The following is a 24,571-nucleotide window of genomic DNA, read 5'->3' on the forward strand; positions in this document are numbered from 1 at the left end:
TATCTGGCAACCTTTCCTATCCTAGAAACATGTAGAATACATGAACCCAGCTAATTTCACAACTCCACTGGATCATTATTTTACTATTTTTTTAAGTTTGTTTTACAATAGCCTTGTATTTTTTTTTTTACCATGCCTGCTTCAAAGTCTGTTTTTGGAGTGGGGCTCTGTTAGAGCATTGGGAGGGGGGGGGTTGATTTGGTAGGGGATCCATGTGTGTTCTGCCCTCTACCTGTTCTTACTGCGTTATCAGTATAGTCAAAAAAATAAGAAAAAAACTGAGCTGGCCGAGCAGAACACGGCAGCCCTTTTACTCATAGATAAACAAGGTAGACACTTTTTTGGAGGATGAAGCTTGTATTCAATTGCCAATCCCTGTTGCACTCACACATGAGGGGATTTACAGCTGATTTAATATGAAAACGTCAACCCTTGTACAGTCAACCTTGTTACTTGATTTGGCACTTGAAGTTGCAATATGTGACATTTTGGGCAAGTCTAAGAAGTCTCTTCTATGCTTCCCATTCTTAAATTTTGTTTTGCGGCATTTACTTTCGGTTTTGTACACAGCTTGAAACAGCTGAAAATAAAATGGAAAATATATTTAATAGCGGTTTAGATGGTAAAATTATTCTCTACACTATACTTACTTGTTTTGTCACAAACTGAAATTAAGCCAACTAAATAGAATTTTTGCTACCAGGAAATTGCGGAGCGATTTCTGCATAGTGCATCTTCAATAGGCACTTACTATAGTCATTTTTGTATTTAGCCTCGAGATGGGAAAACATGTGTTTTTATTAAGTGGAACATGTGCTCTTTGACAGAATGTTCAAATTAGGTGAAATCAAAATGTTTTTTTTACACTTCTCAAAAAGGCAACTAATTGGTGGTACGACCCGACCCATCTGTATTCCTTAACTTGACATTCATGTGGCATTGACAATAGTGTTGCCATATAGCAAAAGTAGTGCACTATATACAGAATAGGGTGCCATTTGGAATGCATACTCAGTCAGTACCAATGCTGTCAAGGTAAAAGGTGTACCTGTGATGAGAGGAGAGTTGACCAGGCTCAGGTGCTTCAATGCTGTGAAGGCCCGTAGCTGCCGGAGTAGCTCATTGGTAGAGTACGGGTAGCAGTTGAGGACAAATTTCTGCATTGGGCAGCCAAAGAAGAGCTCCAGGGTGCGTGGGCGAAGGAGCCTCTCACGGGACATGTGACTGAGCAGGAGCTCTGCCAGCTCAGGGGTCAGACATGACAGACTGCTGCTGTACTGCATGCTGGGAGCTGAGAGAAAAGGAAATGCATTTTCTATGCAGCTTTCCTGCCATGACATTTTTCTGTGATCTTGCTCAGGAATTTTTACACAACTGCAATGAACCACAACCAATATCATTGTATGTACAATTCTGACCATTTCTGAGGTGAGATGGTTGGGACAACAGTCTTTTGGCTAGGTCATTGTCTTGGCTAGCAGTGAGGCCCCTTTAACAATGTTTGAGTGCAAATAACAGTGTTGGACTTTAAAGTTGTTCTCTGACCTGTCATGAGGTTGACGGTGGCCCGGGTGGCCATGACACAAAGGGAGGGGACACTGGGCGTTCTGAAGGGTCTCTTGGGCGGTGACGGGTAGCCTTGGGAGGCCTGAGGGTCGTCCTGGGCGGCTCTCTGGAGGCGCTCTACTGCAGCCTGGCCCGCTGCTCCCGGCACCATGCGACCTGCAGCCTCCTCTGGCTCCACTGCTGGGTCACCTACCACACCCTCCCTGAGAGAGACACACACACACATTTGTATGTTCACATCAAGTCAACTAATTCAACAAAAGGGCACAAGGCTGCATCAAGATTCTCCACCCTTGTGTACACTTGCACACTCCCACTCATGGATTTAACAACGGTGGAAAATTCCTCAAGCCAATCCTTACACCAATCCAATGCTTTAAATCCATGACGGGTAATGTGCAAGTGCACACTGGCTAAAATGTGACAAAACTCTCGTATTTACAGAGCAGGTCCATAGTAGCAATGTTTTGGTCCTGGGACCTTCCTCAGGCAGCGTGCCATCAAACCTACATGCCAAATTTGAAGTCTGCATGCCAACACATCAAATCAACTCTTACGGTTGACCTTCGGCACACGTCTACGTGTTCAACAAGCAAGTTTATAACAAGGCGTTGCAGTGCTGATCAAAACTCCACGTTGACCAAAAAAAAAAATCCACTTTCTATAGTTACCCATTACATTTTCTTGGGGCAAAAAATGCTTTTGTTACAGTCTAAATGCATGTAAAAATGGCTTTGTTATTTTTTTATTTCACCTTTATTTACCCAGGTAGGCCAGTTGAGAACAAGTTCTCATTTACAACTGCGATCTGGCCAAGATAAAGCATAGCAGTGCGACAAAAACAACAAAGTTTCAAACAAATGTACAGTCAATAACACAAAAGAAAAGTAGAAAGATCTATGTACAGTTTGTGCAAATACAGAAGAGTGGGAGGTAGGCAATAAATAGGCCATAGAGGCAAAAATAATTACAATTTAGCATTAATACTGGAGTGATATATGTGCAGATGATGTGCAAGTAGAGATACTGGGGTGCAAAAGAGCTAGAGGGTAAGTAATAATATGGGGATGTGGTAGTTGGGTGTGCTATTTACAGATTGGCTATGTACAGGTAGAGTGATAAGTAAGCTGTTCTGACAGCTGATGCTTAAAGTTAGAGAGGGAGAAAAAAAAAAGACTCTAGCTTCAGAGATTTTTGCAATCCATTCCAGTCATTTGAAGCAGAGAACTGGAAGGAAAGGCAGCCAAAGTAAGTGTTGGCTTTGGGGATGGCCAGTGAAATATACCTGCTGGAGCACGTGCTGCGGGTGGGTGCTGCTATGGTGACCAGTGAGCTGAGATAAGGCGGGGCTTTACCTAGCAAAGACTTATAAATGACCTGGAGCAAGTGGGTTTGGCAACGGATATGTAGTGAGGGCCAGCCAAAGAGAGCATACAGGTCGCAGTGGTGGGTAGTATATGGGGCTTTGGTGACAAAACAGATGGCACTGTGATAGACTACATCCAGTTTGCTGAGTAGAGTGTTGGGGCTATTTTGTAAATGACATCGCCGAAGTCAAGGATCGGTAGGATAGTCAGTTTTACGAGGGTATGTTTGGCGGCATGAGTGAAGGATGCTTTGTTGCGAAACAGGTAGCCGTTTATAGATTACATTTTGGATTGGAGATGCTTAATGTGAGTCTGGAAGGAGAGTTTAGTCTAGCCAGACACCTAGGTATTTGTAGTGGTCCACATATTCTAGGTCAGAACCGTCCAGGGTAGTGATGCTAGTCGAGCAGGAGGGTGCAGGCAGCAATCGGTTGAAGAGCATGCACTTAGTTTTACTAGCATTTAAAAGCAGTTGGAGGCCACGGAAGGAGTGTTATATGGCGTTGAAGCTTGTTTGGAGGCTTGTTAGCGTCCAAAGGGCAAGATGTATACAGAATGGCGTCGTCTGCGTAGAGGTGGATCAGAGAATCACCAGCAGCAAGAGCGACATCATTGATATATACAGAGAAAAGAGTCGGCCCGAGAATTGAGCCCTGTGGCACCCCCATAGAGGCTGCCAGAGATCCGGACAACAGGCCCTCCGATTTGACACACTGAACTCTATCTGGACCCATTACACACGCAGGCAATGAGGCAGTGATCGCTGAGCTCCTGGTTGAAGACAACAGAGGTGTATTTAGAAGGCAAGTTGGTCAGGATGATATCTAAGAGGGTGCACATGGTTACAGATTTGGGGTTGTACCTGGTAGGTTCCTTGATAATTTGTGTGACATTGAGGGCATCTAGCTTAGATTGTAGGACGCCCGGGGTGTTAAGCAAGTCCCAGTTTAGGTCACCTAACAGTACCAACTCTGAAGATAAATGGGGGGTGATCAATTCACATATGGTGTCCAGGGCATAGCTGGGGAGTGAAGGGGGTCTATAACAAGCGGCAACGGTGAGAGACTTGTTTCTGGAAACAAAAAAGAAGAAGCTCGAATTGTTTGGGCACAGACCTGGATAATATGACAGAACTCTGCAGGCTAACTTCGCCCCCTTTGGCAGTTCTATCTTGCTGGAGAATTTTATAGTTAGGGATGGAAATTTCAGGATTTTTGGTGGCCTTCCTAAGCCAGGATTCAGACACGGCTAGGACATAGTTATAGTCTAAATTCTATGTAAAAATGGTTTTGTTATAGTCTAAATGCTATGTAAAAATGGTTGAGTTGTATAGTGCTATTCACCTGGTAATTTTCCATGACTGTCTAGTTTTCCTCTTCTCACAGAGCACAAAGGAGTGATTTGCTGCTCCTTATCTCTTCGAGCACCAGAGGCCTGCGCAAGGTTGAAATCTTCTTGCAGCTGAATAGGCTTTAAAGCACTCATCACTTCCCTCAGTTAGACATGTAGGCTGTGAGAATCCCTTAGGAGAGGCAAGCAGTTCTTTGTGTAAGAAGTATATAATGACTGCGCGTGACTAACTTTGAGTTTCCTGTGGAGGCGATAGCATGGCTATGATATAGGGTAGGTTTAGGCTGGGCACTCACCGGAGTCTGTTCCCCTGGTCTGGCCAGTGGTGTCTGGGCTCCATCCGGTTCTCTGGGAAGAATGGTAACCGGGGCATACCTGCTGGAGTTGAAGGTCCAATGCAGAAATGTTTATCTTAATATCAAACCATTTCTGGGTAACAATTAAGTACCTTACTGTGATTGGTGTTCATTTAAAATGGTCAAAAACAACAAGATTCTTAGCAAAGAACAATTTCTCAAGCAAGAATTTTGCTGGGATTGTCTGGGCGTGGTCTGAGTAGGGAGGGGAAAACTAGCTGTTATTGCCAGAGAGGTTATGAACTCGTTATTATAGGTCAATTTACCACCTGGTGATGTCACCACTAAAACAGTGGGATAAAGCTTTTCAAACAACACTTACACTAAAAGTGCATTATCATAATTGTCACAGTACACCTCATGGTGTAGAAATATAAAAACAGACAAAAATAAAAAAAAATTGTCTGTGCCTTTAACCACAGTTATTACTTAAGGCCTTTATAATACAGAAACACTCAACACTCACATCAAAAAATCTATTAATTCTAACAGCCATACAGGTTGAATTACTTCAGAAAAATATCAAAGCTATTTAACAATCTGAATGAATGTCTTCAAGACATAGGCGATCACGTGCCTCTCACCAACATCTTCTCAACAGTCACAATCTTCCTCTGTGACTGTAAAAAGAAATCCCCGGCAACGAACTTCACAAACTCAAGTGTCACACACGGATTACTGTCTGTCAGAATACCTCAGAGAGACAGCTTTTTGTTGTTGTTGATGAGTGCAGCGCCAACCGGCGAAAGTGGTACAGTAGATAGAAAGGAGATCTCACATCATTAACTGCCCAGTTGGCTCACTATCATGACCGCAGCCATGGAAGGTTAGTTCAATGGATTTCTACACACTGGTTCACTTGATCTGCTGTAAAAAAATTTTTTAAAAAAATAAATAAAAAAAGATTCCCAAGGGACAGTAGATTAAATCCTACTGCAAATGGGGCTGCAGTGGTCATCAAGTTCAAAGCCATGGTCATTTGTGCAACAACTGTTGCAGAGAGTAAGAGGGGTCATCTGTTTTAGACTGCAAAGGACACATAGTTCAGAGGAAAGAGAAAAGAAAGAGAGGAAGGGCTAAGAGTCAGGGGCAGGGCACGAGTCAATTCCAAACAGAGGGGGCAGTACCATTGAAGGGGAAGGGTGGCTCTCTCCCCCCCTCTGGCAGCTCTTCATCTTCTGAGCTGGCAGCCTCCTCTGCATCACCAGGATTCAGCTTCTGGCCACGTCCTGTCAGTAAAAAAAAAAAACAGCATCAAAACTTGTGTGGAGTGAAGTTGCCGCTAGATGCTGATCTTGGGTCAGTTTCACATTTTCCCCACTCATGGTTAAGGTTAGGATTGGGAAACAGGACGCTGATCCTAGATCTGAACCTATGGGAAACTGCACATTCAGCTAACCCAGAGAACGCCTGAAAGAAACTCAAGTGCCTGTAATGGTATCATCACAAAGTGATGCCTCTAACTAGTGGGTCCATAATGTAATTGCCTGCGCAGCGTTACAGGGTACAGAATAACCATTTATACTCCAAGAAAATACATTTCTGAAGGTAGAAAAATATCTGACAAAGTCATCAACTAGGATATTGAAGATGGCTGTGAGTGGATAAATTACATTCTGAATGGGATCTCCATATGCCACGCGCAAATCTTACCCCAGGAGTGAGAAGGTCCGGTCACTGGGGGACCAACACCGGGGATGCCTGCGTAGCCCACTGCTTCTTCCCACAACAGGTGAGGCAGAGGTGGGGGCCGAGTGGGATCCTCCATCCCTCCCTCCTCCAGCACTGGTATCTGTGGCTGGGGAGGCGCAGGAGGTGGAACCACCACCTCTTCCTGGCCCAATAAGAGGCGTGCAGCTGGGCTGGGTGGGTCCTGGGGTGTCTCTGGGGGCGTGGTCTGGATGCAGAGGGCAGCATTGGGCATGAGGCCCAGGGAGCGCAGGGAGCAGGCCAACTCCGCCTCCCCAAAGCGTTTCCGCGGAAACCCCTGGAGGAGAGAGAAGGAAGCCAGGGAGGGGTGGCGCCCAGAGATGTGCTCCACCACACTGCGCAGAGGGGCGTCGGCCGGGAAGCGCTCCCTCATGGACTCCCCAGAGGGCAGCCGGATCTACAGGGACACAGAGGGTGAAACCTCCATTATATCATACCACCTCAATCTCCATCTACGCTAGGCTACACAATTCATGCACGCCTCTACAATAAACCAATAGGGATGCTCTCAAGTCAACAATCAAGACGGAAGTCTACCTACGCAGCTAGGCATATGTAAACATTGCCAGAGGAGGAGGGTATAGCCTCACCATGAGGATGCAGTTGTGTTCCACACTGGTCTGGACAGTACCCCCCAGCCTCTGGCCTTGGCTGCTGCCTGGAGGGGACATGGTTTCAGTGGGGGTGCTCGGCTGGGTCTTCTTCTTCTGCAAGCTTATCCGGTCCTCTGCAATACGCTTCAGTACCAGCTCACGCTCCTGAGGGAACAACACATACAGTGACAGTCAAAAGTTTAGACACACCTACTCATTCAAGGGTTTTTCTTTAGTTTCACTATTTTCTACATTGTAGAATAATTGTGAAGACATCAAAACTATGAAATAACACATATGGAGTCATCTAGTAACCAAAAAGAAAAGTGTTAAATCAAATTATATATTTGAGATTCCTCAAAGTAGCCACCCTTTGCCTTGATGACAGCTTTGCACTCTTGGCAGTCTCTCAACCAGCTTCATGAGGAATGCTTAGCCAACAGTCTTGAAGGAGTTCCCACTTACGCTAAGAACTGCCTTTCCTTCACTCTTCGGTCCAACTCATCCCAAACCCTCTCAATTGGGTTGAGGTTGGGTGATTGCAGTGGCCAGGTCATCTGATGCAGCACTCCATCACTCTCCTTCTTGGTCAAACAGCCCTTACACAGCCTGGAGGTGTGTTTTGGGACATAGTCCCACTAAGCAAAACCAGATGGGATGGAGTACCGCTGCAGAATGCAGTGGTAGCCATGCTGGTTAAGTCTGCCTTGAATTCGACAGTGTCACCAGCAAAGCACCCTCACACCATCACCTCAGCCATGGAAGGTTAGTTCCAATGGATTTCTACACTGGTTCACTTGACTTTCTTATTGGTTTTCTTTAGTAGAGGATTCTTTTCAGTAACTCGACCATGAAGGCCTGATTCACGCAGTCTCCTCTGAACAGTTGATGTTTAGAGGAGTCCGTTACTTGAACTCTGAAGCATTTATTTGGGATGCAATCTGAGGTGCAGTTAACTCTCATGAACTCTCTTCAGCAGAGGTAACTTGGTCTTCCTTTCCTGTGGCGGTCCTCGTGAGAGCTCGTTTCATCATAGCGCTTCATGGTTTTTGCAACTGTACTTGAAGAAACTTTCAAAGTTATTGAAATGTTCCTTACTGACTGACCTTCATGTCTTAAAAGTAATGATGGTCTGTCATTTCTCTTTGCTTATTTGAGCTGTTCTTGCCATAATATGAACTTGGTCTTTTACCAAATAGGGCCATCTTCTGTATACCCCCCTACCTTGTCAAACACAGCTGATTGGCTCAAATGCATTAAGAAGGAAAGAAATTCCACAAATTAACTTAACAAGGTAGACCTGTTGATTGAAATTCAGTCCAGGTGAATACCTCATGAAGCTGGTTGAGAGAATGCTAAGCGTGTGCAAAGCTATCATCAAGGAAAAGGGTGGCTACTTTGAAGAATCTGAAATATAAAATACATTTTGATTTGTTTACGACTTTTTTGGTTTCTACATGATTCCATGTGTTATTTCATAGTGAAGACATCAAAACTATTATTCTACAATGTAGAAAATAGTAAAAATAAAGAAAAACCCTGGAATGAGTAGGTGTGTCCAAATTTTTGACTGGTACTGTACTGTACGTCAGGTAACATGTCATATCTGAGTGTGACTTGTTTGCAAAAAGGCTGAAGATATAGTCTCAATGATTTGAATAAACCAATATTCTGTATCAATTGTGTGCACTGAAGTATGTAACACTAGCAAGTACCACCCTGTGGCTATGCTGAGTGTGTTTATGTGTGTGTGCGCTCAGTGTGTCTCAGCTGATCAAATCAGGCAGGTGCTGCTGACCTGTTTCTTCTGCCTCCTCTCATTCCTGGCCTCGTTGGCCACACGCATCCTCAGCTGCTCCTGGAAGTCACTCTTGTCCTGCCTGATACGGGACTCCAATGGCGGGGTGTCTGTGGATGGACTGGAGGGCTGTGGGGGTCCCAGGACTGAAACGGGGCCTTCAGGCACACATAAGAAACAGAGTGGCCCTAGTGGTCTCAGCCGCTGCCTCTGAAGCACATGTACTGTATGTTGTACCGCTGCCAGGACGGGTTCAAATCCATCTCAATTCTCTTTCAACACGCTCTCCTTTCACCTCGATCTATCCAATAAACTTACAAAATACTTAAAAAAAAACATTGGAAACAGAAAGAACTGTCCTGAAATAAAGGGTGAAATACCTAGCTGCTATGCACAGAGTAGGGGGTGTTTAGCCTCAAGCGTCAGTAAAGTAATACATTCAAGGCTACAATTTATAAGACAAAAATGTGTCTGGGGTGTACTAAAATGGAATCACTATATAACAAATAAGCATTCTTGGAAAGATGAGGGAGAGAGATTAGTTTGGAAACAAAAAGCTTGGCTAATTCCTGCAAATTATACAGAATGGCTTGTCCTGTAGAAAGTTCCCTTATATCTGCAGCTGGAAACAAGGTAGCATCCCCCAAATTCCAGAGTGTGGACTGAAGAGTCCATTCTTGTCTGTAAAATTCTGAACAGTCCCTTCACAAGTCAGAATGCTGAATACATTTCATTTGGACTTACTCTACCGGTTGTCCGCTGATCCCATCGTTGTTGGAAAGTTTCAACAAAATAACCAATGGAAAGTATCATTAAACTGACTTCAAAAACACAGGTTTCTGTGTGCTGCTCCCACGATCGTTTGTTCATCAGCCGAGGCACGCGCACAAGAGTTAAGTACACGCACACGATGCATGCATACTAACCAAAGTCTTGCAGGCTTCTACATGGATTTGCGCATGTACCAGGTGATGAAATCTCAACGGCAGTACAAGCGTTTTGAAAAGTTTGATTAATAATATACATTTCTAGAGTCATAAGGACCAACCGCACAGACAACAAGTAGAGTATTTTGCATTCTGGCTTGTATAGCATTGTCTCAGACTAATACAGTGCCTTGCGAAAGTATTCGGCCCCCTTGAACTTTGCGACCTTTTGCCACATTTCAGGCTTCAAACATAAAGATATAAAATTGTATTTTTTTGTGAAGAATCAACAACAAGTGGGACACAATCATGAAGTGGAACGACATTTATTGGATATTTCCAACTTCTTTAACAAATCAAAAACTGAAAAATTGGGCGTGCAAAATTATTCAGCCCCTTTACTTTCAGTGCAGCAAACTCTCTCCAGAAGTTCAGTGAGGATCTCTGAATGATCCAATGTTGACCTAAATGACTAATGATGATAAATACAATCCACCTGTGTGTAATCAAGTCTCCGTATAAATGCACCTGCACTGTGATAGTCTCAGAGGTCCGTTAAAAGCGCAGAGAGCATCATGAAGAACAAGGAACACACCAGGCAGGTCCGAGATACTGTTGTGAAGAAGTTTAAAGACGGATTTGGATACAAAAAGATTTCCCAAGCTTTAAACATCCCAAGGAGCACTGTGCAAGCGCTAATATTGAAATGGAAGGAGTATCAGACCACTGCAATTCTACCAAGACCTGGCCGTCCCTCTAAACCTTCAGCTCATACAAGGAGAAGACTGATCAGAGATGCAGCCAAGAGGCCCATGATCACTCTGAATGAACTGCAGAGATCTACAGCTGAGGTGGGAGACTCTGTCCATAGGACAACAATCAGTTGTATATTGCACAAATCTGGCCTTTATGGAAGAGTGGCAAGAAAGCCATTTCTTAAAGATATCCATAAAAGTGTTGTTTAAAGTTTGCCACAAGCCACCTGGGAGACACACCAAACATGTGGAAGAAGGTGCTCTGGTCAGATGAAACCAAAATTGAACTTTTTGGCAACAATGCAAAACGTTATGTTTGGCGTAAAAGCAACACAGCTGAACACACCATCCCCACTGTCAAACATGGTGGTGGCAGCATCATGGTTTGGGCCTGCTTTTCTTCAGCAGGGACAGGGAAGATGGTTAAAATTGATGGGAAGATGGATGGAGCCAAATACAGGACCATTCTGGAAGAAAACCTGATGGAGTCTGCAAAAGACCTGAGACTGGGACGGAGATGTGTCTTCCAACAAGACAATGATCCAAAACATAAAGCAAAATCTACAATGGAATGGTTCAAAAATAAACATATCCAGGTGTTAGAATGGCCAAGTCAAAGTCCAGACATGAATCCAATCGAGAATCTGTGGAAAGAACTGAAAACTGCTGTTCACAAATGCTCTCCATCCAACCTCACTGAGCTCGAGCTGTTTTGCAAGGAGGAATGGGAAAAAATGTCAGTCTCTCGATGTGCAAAACTGATAAGAGACATACCCCAAGCGACTTACAGCTGTAATCGCAGCAAAAGGTGGCGCTACTAAGTATTAACTTAAGAGGGCTGAATCATTTTGCACACCCAATTTTTCAGTTTTTGATTTGTTAAAGAAGTTTGAAATATCCAATAAATGTCGTTCCACTTCATGATTGTGTCCCACTTGTTGTTGATTCTTCACAAACAAATAAAATGTTATATCTTTATGTTTGAAGCCTGAAATGTGGCAAAAGGTCAAAGTTCAAGGGGGCCGAATACTTTCGCAAGGCACTGTACCTGCTACCACAGTCTGATAAATTAGGCTACAAACAAGGCAAAGCCAGTCTGCTGCTATAAGTTGTACAAGATAGGTATTTGAAAAAAGGGGTAAATGACTGAGCAGGGGTCAATTGTGCACAATAAACACAGGACTATTACATTACAGTATGCAATCAACCATGGAAAACAAATGTCTAATGACTCTTAATGGTGTGTCATACCTCTACTGTCAGCGGGCGATGTCTGTGCCTGTGATGTGCAAGAGCTCCCTACATCTTTGGGAGGGTTGAATGCAGCAAAAGGTGTTGCAACTGGCTGGGATGGATTTTTGACCAGCTTGTGCCTCAGATTTTCACCTTGTAAGAGCCTTCCATAAACACATTGAGAAAATATAGAAAAACAACGTTCAATATTTGACATTCAGTTATTGACAACATGTGTCAGTTACCAATCCTGTTTGACATTGGAAAACATAGTTCCTTGCCTGTCCATTAAAACAGGGTTATGGGTTGGGAGGACTCACCATTCAGCTGCATCAGGCACAGAGAAGTGTCCTGCCTGCAAGGCAGACTGGATCTGCTCCTCACTGAAGCCCATCTCACACAGGGTACGGAACAACTCCCCAATAGTCTGCAACACAACAATGCCATAGGGTGTGAGAAACAGGAAACAGTCCTAAGAAAAGGCGAGCATACATGTACAGTATGCACAGACTCTTGCCCTGCAAAGTGTGCCCCTGGTGTATTTGAGCAGATAAATCAGGAGAAGATGCCCTACAAAGACAAAGCAGTAGGTAACAACTTAACAGTGTCACTGATGCCTCAAGGAAGTGAAGTGTGACTGATGAGGAGTGTCTCTGATTTTTTCGCAAGTAAGACCAAAGACAGCAGCTGATTGAAGCTATCTAGCCTAACGTTAGATATGATGGGGAAATGCTGTGCTGTCAGACAAGCTTGTTTTCTAGGTCTGATGAAGCGCAACAGTTTCCCATGTATTTTCAACTAGTTAGCTAGTTTAATTGGCATCTAGCTGTATTGTTTACTTCCAATGCCCATGAGTTAGCTAAGAGCTCTTGAACTTAGCTAAACAAATAGATAGCTAGCTAGATTCTTACTTGATTACATTACACAGCACTGGTAGTTAGCACCAGTCATGTGGTTCTGGTTAGCACTAACGTTAGCTAGTTATCTCTCTAGATTAGAAACTTCAAAGTGGCATGATGACAGTCAATCACTCGGTCTATACTCCCCTTCTTCAGGGAAATTATAAAAGTCTGGGTATTTTATTTCACTCTAACCTCAGGCTCCCGAGTGGCGCAGCGGTCTAAGGCACTGCATCTCTGAAGCGCCACTACAGACCCTCGTTCGATTCCAGGCTGTATCACAACCAGCCGTGATTGGGAGTCACATAGAACAGCGCACAATTGGCCCAGCGTCGTCCGGGTTAGGATTTGGTAGGCCTTCATTGTAAAATAATAATCTATTCTTAACTGGTTTGCCTAGTTAAATAAACTAAACAGGGCTCTTTGGCTTTGTATCTTCAGGGGTTCCCAAACTCCTTCACTCGGAGCCCCCTACTGCGGAACTTTCGGTGCACGCCTATTTTTATGGACACAAAAGCGCTGCTCATGACAAACTGTTCACACCCCTCCTGTTGGTGTACAGAAATTAGCAGTTTGAAAGCTAATTTTCTTGCCATTCTAAACATTTTGCCATGTCTAATGTGGATTCATGTGATATTTGAGCGACAAAAAAAAAAACATATCTATGGGCTAAAAAACGTTAGATGACTTGGGCTAGCTGATCTGGACAATTGCTCTAATATAACGTTAGGCAATGACTAAAAAGGCAAGAGGAACTGATGATGAAATTCTACTATACATAACTTTCAAGAGTAACTTTAAAGCCGGACTGAGTTCCTTTAAAATAACAAAGTTACATGTTTTTTTTGGTGTGTGCCAACCCCTGGGGGAACGACCCACAGTTTTTGGAACCACTGCTGTAGATAACCAACTAGCTAGCTTACAGTCATGCTAGCAAGCTAACTTCTGCTACGGGAATTTACAATGGAGGGTGTGCTAACGAAGCAAGCTAACTTTAGGTACCTAGTCGTCCCTTTTAGAATCGGAGTGGAAGACAATGTTAACAGTCTGATGTATCAGCCAGCCAGCTAGCTCCTACTTACTGTACCAACTGTTATCTTATAGTTGTCAAGTCATAATTGTTATTCTTTAGAATTGTCTAGCTGAGTCTTACCGGAGTGGAATCCATACTTTCCGTTTCAGTGATTCGTCGGGTCTCTAATGAACCTCACTGTTATTATTTTTGCCCTAGCTTCTTCTTCTTTAAAGTTTTATCGAAGACTACACGTATTATTGTAATGCCGCCACCTACTGTACGGGTCTTCTTCGATATGACTGCGATCCACAAGCAAATGCTTATGGGCATGCTGCCACCTACTGTTTTGGCTGTATATCAGACCAAATAATTAACAAAATAAACAAAATAAAAAAACTCAATGTACTCCTTTATTCAGATTCAACTGCCAACGCCCATCCCTACAAACTCTGGGGCCCGAGAAGGAAGAGCATCTTTGGACAGCATTCTTTGCAATGTTTTGGCAGTGAATTCCTGGAATCACAAAAACCTTTCAGCCGCAGATACTATTATGTCCAGTGTTCCTCAACTGTTGAACAACACTCAGAATCTCCAGTCTGCAGAGCATCCTCTGCCATATCTTCAGCTACCCTCGCCCCTTCAACAATTTCACATGCCTCCGTGTAGGATACCCGCTGTATAGCCCTGACCCTTTTTACCCAAGCTAGTGTATACTAGGCCCTGTTGTTGCCGACGTTCTGCCCTACCGCCACCTACTGCTGTGTGTCAGCCTACTATTCTGTAGTATGAATTCATTACACTTTATGAAAAAATTGCCCTACCAACTAACCCTACACCCATTAAAACCTCACCACTATCCAATCCTACTCCAGGTCCAGCCAGGTCACACGTGATACAAGTCGGCATCCATCCATGTCTGAGGACGTTAGGAGATGATCTGGGAAAACCGACACTAGGGGCAATGGAGATGGCGTAAGTATCTGCCTCTGATTCTAACGTTTGAATCCAGCAATAGAATGTTGTTTTATAGATCCCAAATCTTAAAACTTACCTTAACCATTCTGAGTTAATGCCAAACTTAACCCTAACATAAAACATTTGGAGTTAGTGCCTTAACTTAACCTTATACACTTCGTAATGTGACGTTTGCAATAACTTCTAAATGTGATGTTTAAGAAACATGGATGAACGTCTAATTCTGATGTGAGACTGCAAGAGCTAGTTGCCAGGCCAGCAGCCTAAGGAGGACGGGACACTATCATTCAAAACATCTTGGAACTCTTCTGCGATCTCGTACAACCAAGTACTTCTCTCCAGCTGCCACCACAACATCTATCCTCTGTGATTTACGTTCCATATCCTGCGGTACAAATGACAACCATGGCCATGAACACCCAAAAAAGCAACCTTAAGCACATTTTATTCCTATCACTCTCTATTGGTCTCAGCCTACTCACAGGGCTCCTCTTAGGATCTCTCACCCTGGACCCATCGTCCTCTACTACTCTCTTCACCAGCTCAGCATATGACATCTTCTGCACTACTCTTATCCTGGCAACCTCAACCTGCCTTTCTTTCACCAGACACCTCTGATCTCCAGCACCATGGGCACCCCTACAGTTTACATACACAACTTTTTTCAGATATACTACACATTCCTTTGTCTCATGTCCTCCGGCACACTTCTCACATCTCCCTCCTACAAGCCGGCTGCCACATGACAAATAAGCTTGACACCTAAAACACTGTAATGCATTCGGGAAGCTCTCACGGGATAACTGACACATCCTAACTTGATTTTATCTGGTAAAAACTCTGCATCAAAACACAGTAGTGCAGACCGTGTCTTCTCTGTTTCACCACGCTCTCCACTGGGTCTGCGTCACATCAAACGGCAGGCATCAGACACACCAACAACCTTCAACTTCAATTGGCCCCCCTTAACACCATTCCAGTTATCACTCCTTTCAACTGCTCCCTGCTCCGGAGAGGAAAGCAAGTCACGGTTCTTGTCCCCAGTCGTGGTGCGGAGTGCATGCTCCCTTTGGACCGAAGAAAGACAAAAATCCACACGATTCCACTTTGAGTCACTTTCACTGACCCAACCTGACACCACATATGGATCAGCCAGAATGCAAGAATCCATTCTCTCCAAAAATCACACTCCCACAGGACAAAAAAACATCTTTATCACCATCGGGACGAGGCTCAAACTCTGCGGTCTTCACCACACCTGCCACCGCAATTCATTCATCCTCACACTTATCATGTTCAATTTCCTTCTGCAGCACTCCATATTTACTCTTAATATGTCCACTTTCTTCCATTTTTTTCCTGTCTACGTTCTTACTGACCTCAATAGGTTCCCCTAACTCCATCTCCAAGTCTGGAAACCATTCGGGCATACTCGCTATCTTGTGCTAAACCTGTTGTTGACTTGCCGGTCAAGGAAAGATTAGTAACCGGAAAACGGCTATGTTATAGAACATGATATGAACCTATCGAAACTGCTGATAGCCGTGGGAAACACTCCCAAATATCAATCAACCCTAAACCACCAGTGTTATTATACTGTAACTGTAGCAATGTAAGAAGACAAGACAGTCAGAAAATGATAATTTACAATAAACAGCAGCTAGCTTATGATTCTTAAAAAAAGAATGTGTCACTTTTATTCTCCTGTTACCATAGTTTTTGCACAGCACAGCGCTGACTGGAAGAAAATATTATTAGTTAGTGCAGTGTCTCCTGTATGAATAACTGTTACTTGTCACAAAAACAATAACAGTGGACTTGATCTATGATGACATATACACTACTACAGACAATTCAACTCAAATCGTGAAATATAAGCCTCTGATGTCTTGGCTAATGTATTCATGATATATAATTATAAATATCCAGTTTTGTTTTGGGATGATCACGTAATTCACGTTTAATGGGAGGAAAAAAGACACCAGTGGTAGGGCCATCACAACAAAATATGTAAATGCAGGCTATATTTGGGTGATGAAATCTTTATCTTTCAGCCAGAAACAGATGTATCTCGATTAAGAAAGCTAAATCAAAATACTTACTAAGCTCCATCTTTGACTCTGCTGGTGATCCTTCAAAATTTGGGAAAACATTAAATGCACTGAAGCATACAAATTCCTAAGCAAGTTCTTTCTCTCTGGCATCTGGCAAGGTTTGGAAGGCGGTCCATGTACTCCCCCTTCACAAAGGTGATGACCCTTGTGGCCTAAATAATTATTGCCCTATTTCTAAACTTTCTTGAGGAGCTAAAATATTACACTCAACAAAAATATAAACGGAACATGTAACAATTTCAAAGATTTTACTGAGTTACAGTTCATATAAGGAAATCAGTCAATTAAAATAAATAAATTAGGCCATAATATGTTGATTTCACATGATAGGGAATACAGATATGCATCTGTTTGTCACAGGTTCCTTAAAAAAATTTTATGGGCGTGGATCAGAAAACCAGTTAGTATCTGGTGTGACCATCATTTCCCTCATCTCCTTCGCATAGAGTTGATCAGACTGTTGATTGTGGCCTGTGGAATGTTGTCCCACTCGTCAATGGCTGTGAGAAGTTGCTGGATATTGGCGGGAACTGGAACGCTGTCGTACACTTCGATCCAGAGCATCCCAAACATGCCCAATGGGTGACGTCTGGTGAGTATGCAGGCATTGGAAAAACTGGGCTATTTTCAGCTTCCAGGAATTGTGCACAGATCCTTGCAACATGGGGCCATGCATTATCATGCTGAAACATGAGGTGATGGAGGTGGATGAATGGCCCAATAATGGGCCTCAGGATCTCGTCACGGTATCTCTGTGTATTCAAATTGCCATCGATAAAACTGCAGTCAGGTCAAGATCCTGTTGAGGACGACAAGCACGCAGATGAGATTCCCTGAGAAGGTTTGACAGTTTTTGCAGAAATTATTTTGTTGTGCAAACCCACAGTTTCATCTGCTGTCCGGCTGGCTGGTCTCAGACGATCCCACAGGTGAAGAAGCCAGATGTTAATGTCCTGGGCTGGCGTGGGTACACATGGTCTGTGGTTGTGAGGCCGGTTGGACGTACTGACAAATTCTCTAAATCGACATTGGAGGCGGCTTATGGTAGAGATGAACATTACATTCTCTGGCAACAGCTCTGGTGGACATTCCTGCAGTCAGCATGCCAAATGCCGAATGCAAACAAAATTGTGCACAGAATTTGAGAGAAAAGCTTTTTGTGCGCATGGAAAATTTATATTATGTTTTATTTCAGCTCATGATACATATTGGACCAACACCTTGTTGACCACATCCCACTTCTGACACCAATGTATTGAAACAGGCAGGGAGCAGGTCTCAAACCCTCGACCTTCTAGCCCGAAGTCCAGCGCGCTATCGACTGTGCCACAAAAGCATGCTCAAGCGGCAGAGTCGATTTCCACGCTTATAAACCCATGGTCGCTACAATATGTTGTGTTTATATTTTTGTTCAGTATATAATCATTGATTCATTCTCAGCTAAGATCTTTATTTTCTTTGAAAGGTATTCTACATGTACATCAGTCGGGTTTTAGACAATGCTATAGTACTATCTCTGCTCCATCCCTATTTTTAAATGATGTGGTTGAATTAGGAGTGAGTGATCCATAGCATCGAAGGCCTTTGAAAGGTCAATGAAGAGGGCAGCTCAATGTTGCTTTTTATCCATACAATTAGTCTTTCCTCAATTGGCCCTAGACCAGGCTGCATGTAACTGGTTTAACAATGACTTTACAGATACAAATGTAGTTCTATCTACTGATGTTTGTTAAATCAGGTTTCCTGGATATTACGAGTGGGGTCCCGCAGGGGTCGATTCTGGGTCCTGTACTCTTTACTGTTTACATTAACAATATTGACTTGCTTGTAAAAAATTGTACCCTGCACTTGTATGCCAATGATACTGCTGTGTATGCTATTGCACCCATGATTGAGCAGGCTCTATCTGAACTTCAGTCTGCCTTCATTGTATTGCATAAATACTTTTTTGACCTGAAATTAGTAAGGAATGCAGGTAAAACTAAGCATGTTGTTTTCTAGAGCGTATAAAAATAACTCTAATGATTTAAGCATATGTACTTGGATGGTGTCCATATTGATTGTGTCCCTGCTTACAAATATATGGGCACCTGGACAGATGAAAAGTGGTCTTTAATTTGTTTTATTTCTGAGTTAAGAAGCTGAGAATAAAAATGGGCTTCTTCTACAGAAATAGGTCATGCCTCTCGCTAAACTGCGTGTGTCTCAGGGGTAGTCGGGATATGCAACAGGAGAAATATAAGCCCCCCCCCCCCCCAAACATAATATTATTATTAGGATATTAGGGTAACTAGCCCCCCTGTAATTCACATTAAGACCTCAAGATTTCAAATGATTTTCCAAACACTTTCCCTGGCCGCCACTGCTTGTGCTCAACAAAAAAAATGTACTCTGTCGTCACAACTTTAAGATACTTCAATAAAACGATTTTGTGGTACGTTTATCAAATTTTTGATAATTTTGAAAAAGTTGTAGATATATTCCAATGAAGATAGATCTATAATTATGTTGTTTTTTTTAAATAGGAAAGCGTTAACATAAGTAATCCACTTGTTTAAAGAGAAGAATGTAGTAATTCTTGAGTAAAGTAGTAATATGTTGGGTGAGTGTGTTGGGGGCAATCCCCCAGGGGCTAGTTACCCCTTGTGTTTCTTCCTCTTATTTAGACAATGACTAGCCCAGTTAGCGCTAGTTAATGCTAACTTTCTAGCTAGCAACTTCACCAGCAGTAAATGCTTGCCAGCTAGCTAGTTAGCGTAATAAACTGCTAGGAGTTTTAGCTAGCAACCTTACTACCAGATCGTCTGAGGTAAAATGCATTAAAAAGATAACGTAACTTAATTGCAGTTGTAGATGTTACCACTAGTGACTGATAACTTTAGTTAATGTTACTTTATAGCCGTTTAGCTATTTTACCAAGCACTTTGTCATTAAGCTAGATAGCTAGCTACGTTTTTAAGAGAGAGAGAGCATTTCAATTGGCATCTCTCCCCCTATTTTCAGTCACAGGTGTGGACTGGATTAGGTGTGAGCAGTGCAGGAGGTGGGCTCATGAGTTGTGGTCCAATTTGACTGGGGATAGCTTTATTTGTGATTTATGATAGTTACCTCCTAGCACCCTACTATTAGGAGATGATTCAGTCCACGTTCCTATCAGTTTTAGCTATCGCGACATCATCTATATGAACGCAGCTGCCACTTCGTAGCTCACTACGCATTATTATGGGTGACAGTTATGGTACTCATCACTGCATTCTCTACCAGAAAGTTGGTTGGCTCTCTTTGATGTGACTTAGTTCGGTTGATACATTGCTATTTTTTCATTTATAAAAGGAAGTCATTTGACAAAATAGTCCCACCGTACCTAACATCATTACTCAACTTTAGACAAATGACTTGCTACACCCGGTCTCAGTGATGGCTAACTCTGGAAATTCCTTTGGTCTTTACGGAGTTAACTGAAAGCTGATTTGTCTTTCTTTCACCGTATTTGTGGAACAATTTTCTAAATGTGATTACATTTGATGTTTTGGTGCATCTAGGGCAATTCAGAAAGTTAGCAGATTGAGGAAATTATTACTGATGAACGTGTTTGCTTTTTATGACCGTGTTTTTTTCCTGCTTGCAGTTTATATTTATATTTTGATGCGTGTAATTTAGGTCTCATCTGTAAAAGAGAGCTCTGTCTCAGTTTGACTCCCTGATAAATAAAGGTAAAAACGTAACTTTATGTGACGTCTGAACTCCAGTCCGCCTACACTAGTCGCTGCTGCTCAACTCCATTGTAAATCGTGGAGTTGTTTTAGTCGGCTTGTTAGTGCATCCATAGCTACCTCAGCACGTCCACACAAGGCAGCGGGAGGCGAGGCGGAGTTGGGTAAGTCTACTAAACTAAGCAGGAACTAGATAAATGACATGTACTGTTTGTAAATCTGTAAAAATGACCTTGTTATGCTGAGAAAGTTTTTGTTAGCGCGTTATCTTCTAAAACACTCAGACACGTTGGGATTTGACAGGCAATGCTAGCTAGCAGCAAGCTATGCTGTCACTTGGCATGGTTGTAACGGAAACGTTTAGCTATCAATGCTAGCCAGATAATAATGGGGATGACTGAATGGTATTGTCGATAAAGTTATCAATTTAAAACGTTGGTAAAATATAAATTTCGGCACGTTATTGCATACATTTAACTACAGACGTGAATTAGCTTTAGAGTAAAAAATAAATAATATATATGATAGTTAAAGCCATGTGACAAGTCAACTTTTGGATTAGGGTGTAATTTGCGGACCGCAATTAGGGGCATTTTCTGATATAGGCGTTTCTTGATATCAAGTTACACCCATTGGTCCATGGCCGCTTTTTTTCAGTCGGGGACAACAGATGTTGACAATAATTGTAGCTAAGCTTAACCCTAACTCTTTTCTTAACTTGCCACGCTTATTCACCTAACTTGCCACGTAAACAAATCTGTGGCAAGAAACCATCAATCTCATAACACTGAGACTGTCCAATGACGGTGGGCTTTTCCTAATATCAAGAAACACCCCGAATTGTGGTCTGCAATTACACCATATTTGGCTTTTGGGGAAAGTAACAGTGCATTTTCACATAACAACGATGGGGGCGATGAAACACCGGTGGCTCATTCATTTTCAATGGAGGGATTTGAAGTGGGCGGGGCGAGCACGGGCGACAAGGCGTGAACAGGGCGTGACCAAAGTTGGGGAAAGCTGAACTTTATGCAAATACTCTGCGATATTGCAATGTTATTGACCAATCAAAGCTCACTATTAGCTTCCAGCCCCTACTGAATTGGCTATTGATACCAAGCACTACCTAGACGGCTTGCTAGCACCCAATCTGAGGGTGAAGCTACAATGGCTATACTAATTATAGTGTTTTGTGGAAATCCCCTTAGAAGGAGAGGTATGTCGGAAGCTCACTCAGCCAAATTTGTTCTGAAGATTTTTCATTTGATTACACGCATCCTATCAACTGTACATTTTAGGTGTACTGTTAGCTTATCGTCAAACTTATCGAACAGTCACCTTCATTACTACCCTGATCAGCTTATTCTTGGCTATCTGGAGCTTCCCCTTCAGAAGCTAGTCATTTCAATGTCGATTTTTATTTTATTTTTTATTATAAAAAAATAAAAAAAAATCCCCTCCATGTTGGTCAGATTGATTGAATGCATGTATGTCTTTTTCAACTTTTGTGTGCGCTTGTTTTTAAAATGGTTGAATTAATAAACTAAACTAAACAAAAAAAAACTATATTCAAATCGAAACTGGAGAAATGATCATGGAACTATATTTTATAGCCTTTTCACTCTGTCCAGCTTGCTTTATCGAAACGAAGGCTAGACTGTCAGGGAGCTTATTTTGACTGCAAGGAAAAATTATGCGTTTTAAGTGCGGACCTATGGCATGTGGCCGTAGGGCCGCACTTAATCCATTACGGATTACAAAGGAAGCCTCAGCAGTGATCTGCCCAACGATGCCTCTACCAGACGAACTCAGCATTTTATGTGTAACAATATAACTTTAGACCGTCCCTTCGCCAATACCCGGGCGTGAACCAGGGACCCTCTGCACACATCAACAACAGTCACCCACGAAGCATCGTTACCCATCGCTCCACAAAAGCCGCGGCCCTTGCAGAGCAAGGGGAACTACTACTTCAAGGTCTCAGAGCAAGTGACGTCACCGATTGAAACGCTATTTAGCGCGCACCGCTAACTAAGCTAGCCGTTTCACATCCGTTACATATGCACGCTTTGACAAAAATAATACAGTGGCGTGCATGAGGGTCCCCGCTGACACAGTGGACTGGGTGATCTCGCTCTCCGAGGCAGACGCGAGTATGGTCTTTAATCTGGTCAACACTCGTAAAGCCGTGGGGCCGGACCTTATTCCAGGGTGCGTTCTCAGAGCATTTGTAGAACAGCCGCTTCTTGTCCCAGTCTGTAATCCCCACGTCTCAAGCTGACCACCATCATTCCTATTCCCAAGAACTCTAAAGGCGTCAGCATGCTTCAGTTCGGCTGGCGCCTCACCAAATTCAGGTATACCGAACGAGTGTGCTCGCATAATCCCATAAGACCTTTCTCAGAACAGTCAGAAATAATCTAAAATAACTCGAGGAATGGTTATGGCACACATCAACTCCATCATCCCAGATACCCGAGAACCATTATAATTTGCATACCGCTCCAAAAGATCCATAGATGACGCAATCTATTTTGCACTTGACACTTCCCTCACCCACCTAGATAAGAATACCTCATGTGAGAATGCTGTTCATTGCCTACAGCTCAGTGTTCAACACCATTGGCCCCTCCAAGCTCGTCACCAAGCTTTGGACCCTGGTACTGAACACCTTCTGCAACTGGATCCTGGAATTCCTGAGGGGTGACCCCAGGTGGTGAGGGTAGGCAACATCTCCACCACCAGGGCATACATTTTTACTTTTTGGTCCACCAGCCACTGTGGCAAGCAGATTTTTTTTGTGTGTTTTTTTTAACTATATATTTTTTTCTGCAAAAATTACACCAACAACAAAAACATGTGTATTCTGTATAATGTTTCTAAAACAATAAAAGTATTACTAGTAAGTAGTATATTGTTTAATGATTTGATTTTGTGACCTGAGCCTGAACCAAAATATGACAGATGAGGAAAAAAGGTTAACGTGGCATTGCGACTCGACAGGTTTGTGCCTTTTCAGATTGATTCTGTCTAGTAGACACGTTGTCTTCTCTTCCCTAGCAGTTGAAACTCAAACATGGAAAGACAACCTAGCTTGTAAACAAAATCATGTACAGTACCGTTCATAGGTTTGGGGTCACTTAGAAATGTCCTTGTTTTCGGAAGAAAAATCACTTTTTTTGTCCATTGAAATAATAACATCAAATTGATCAGAAATACAGTGTCGACATTGTTAATGTTGTAAATTACTATTGTAGCTGGAAAGCTTTTTATATATATATATAATGTGCACCGTGTAAATAAAGGCCCATTACCAGCAACCATCACTCCTGTGTTGTAATGGCACGTTGTTAGCTAACCCAAATTTATAATTTTAAAAGGCTAATTGATCATTCGAAAACCCTTTTGTAATTGTTAGCACAGCTGAAAACTGTTGTCCTGATTTAAAGAAGCAATAAAACTGTCCTTTAGACTAGTTGAGTATCTGGAGCATCAGTATTTGTGGGTTCAATTACAGGCTCAAAATGGCCAGAAACAAATAACTTTCTTCTTAAACTCGTCAGCCTATTCTTGTTCTGAGAAATTAAGGCTATTCCATGTGCGAAATTGCCAAGAAACTGAAGATATCGTACAACCCTGAATACTACTCCCTTCACAGAACAGCGCAAACTGTCTCTAACCAGAATAGAAAGAGGACTGGGAGGCCTCTGAGCACAACTGAGCAAGAGGACAAGTACATTAGTGTCTAGTTTGAGAAACAGACGCCTCACAAGTCCTCAACTGGCAGCTTCATTAAATAGTACCCGCAAAACAACAGTCTCAACGTCAACAGTGAAGAGGTGACTCCGGGATGCTGGCCTAGGCAGAATTGCAAAGAAAAATCCATATCTCAGACTGGCCAATAAGAAGAAAAGATTAAGACGGGCAAAAGAACACGCAATGGACAGAGGAACTCTGCTTAGAAGGGCAGCATCCCGGAGTCGCCTCTTCACTGTTGACGTTGAGACTGGTGTTTTGCGGGTACTATTTAATGAAGCTGACAGTTGAGGACTTGAGGCATATTTGACAGCCCCAAGTCTTCATGGGTATAACGCTACAAGCTTGGCACACCTGTATTTGGGGAGTTTCTCTCATTCTTCTCTGCAGATCCTCTCAAGCTCTGTCAGGTTGGATGGGGAGCGTCGCTGCACAGCTATTTTCA

At 42.8% G+C, this 24,571-nt stretch overlaps 2 protein-coding genes across 8 annotated transcripts in view; one reads left to right on the forward strand and one right to left on the reverse strand.

Annotated features, from left to right (window-relative positions):
* Positions 1-24,571, reverse strand: part of LOC110535650 (uncharacterized) — a 45,429-nt gene that overhangs the window by 9,704 nt on the left and 11,154 nt on the right. Inside the window, exons 1-10 of one of the 4 annotated variants that reach the window (XM_090189983.1) lie at positions 13,707-14,152; positions 11,975-12,081; positions 11,673-11,818; positions 8,741-8,898; positions 6,940-7,107; positions 6,293-6,746; positions 5,767-5,868; positions 4,580-4,658; positions 1,546-1,769; positions 1,049-1,291 (exon numbers count right to left, since the gene is read on the reverse strand). In XM_090189983.1, the coding sequence (XP_090046109.1) occupies positions 1,049-1,291; positions 1,546-1,769; positions 4,580-4,658; positions 5,767-5,868; positions 6,293-6,746; positions 6,940-7,107; positions 8,741-8,898; positions 11,673-11,818; positions 11,975-12,081; positions 13,707-13,721 (1,696 nt within the window). In that variant the 5' untranslated portion in view covers positions 13,722-14,152. Of the gene's footprint in view, positions 1-1,048; positions 1,292-1,545; positions 1,770-4,276; positions 4,456-4,579; positions 4,662-5,766; positions 5,869-6,292; positions 6,747-6,939; positions 7,108-8,740; positions 8,899-11,672; positions 11,819-11,974; positions 12,082-13,706; positions 14,153-24,571 lie in introns of those variants that run through there. The other 3 variants (XM_021620773.3, XM_090189984.1, XM_090189985.1) reach the window with 3 other exon arrangements.
* The window catches only part of LOC110535651 (anion exchange protein 2), a 105,468-nt gene continuing 100,053 nt past the window's right edge, over positions 19,157-24,571 (forward strand). For 2 of the 4 annotated variants that reach the window (XR_016484463.1, XM_021620774.3), the window contains exon 1: positions 19,159-20,534. The gene's annotated coding sequence lies outside the window, so the exon portion shown is untranslated. Of the gene's footprint in view, positions 20,535-24,571 lie in introns of all 4 variants that reach the window. The other 2 variants (XM_021620778.3, XM_090189979.1) reach the window with 2 other exon arrangements.

The sequence above is a fragment of the Oncorhynchus mykiss genome, chromosome 11 (assembly GCF_057628025.1).
Source record: "Oncorhynchus mykiss isolate SJ-2025 chromosome 11, ASM5762802v1, whole genome shotgun sequence".
NCBI lineage: Eukaryota > Metazoa > Chordata > Actinopteri > Salmoniformes > Salmonidae > Oncorhynchus > Oncorhynchus mykiss.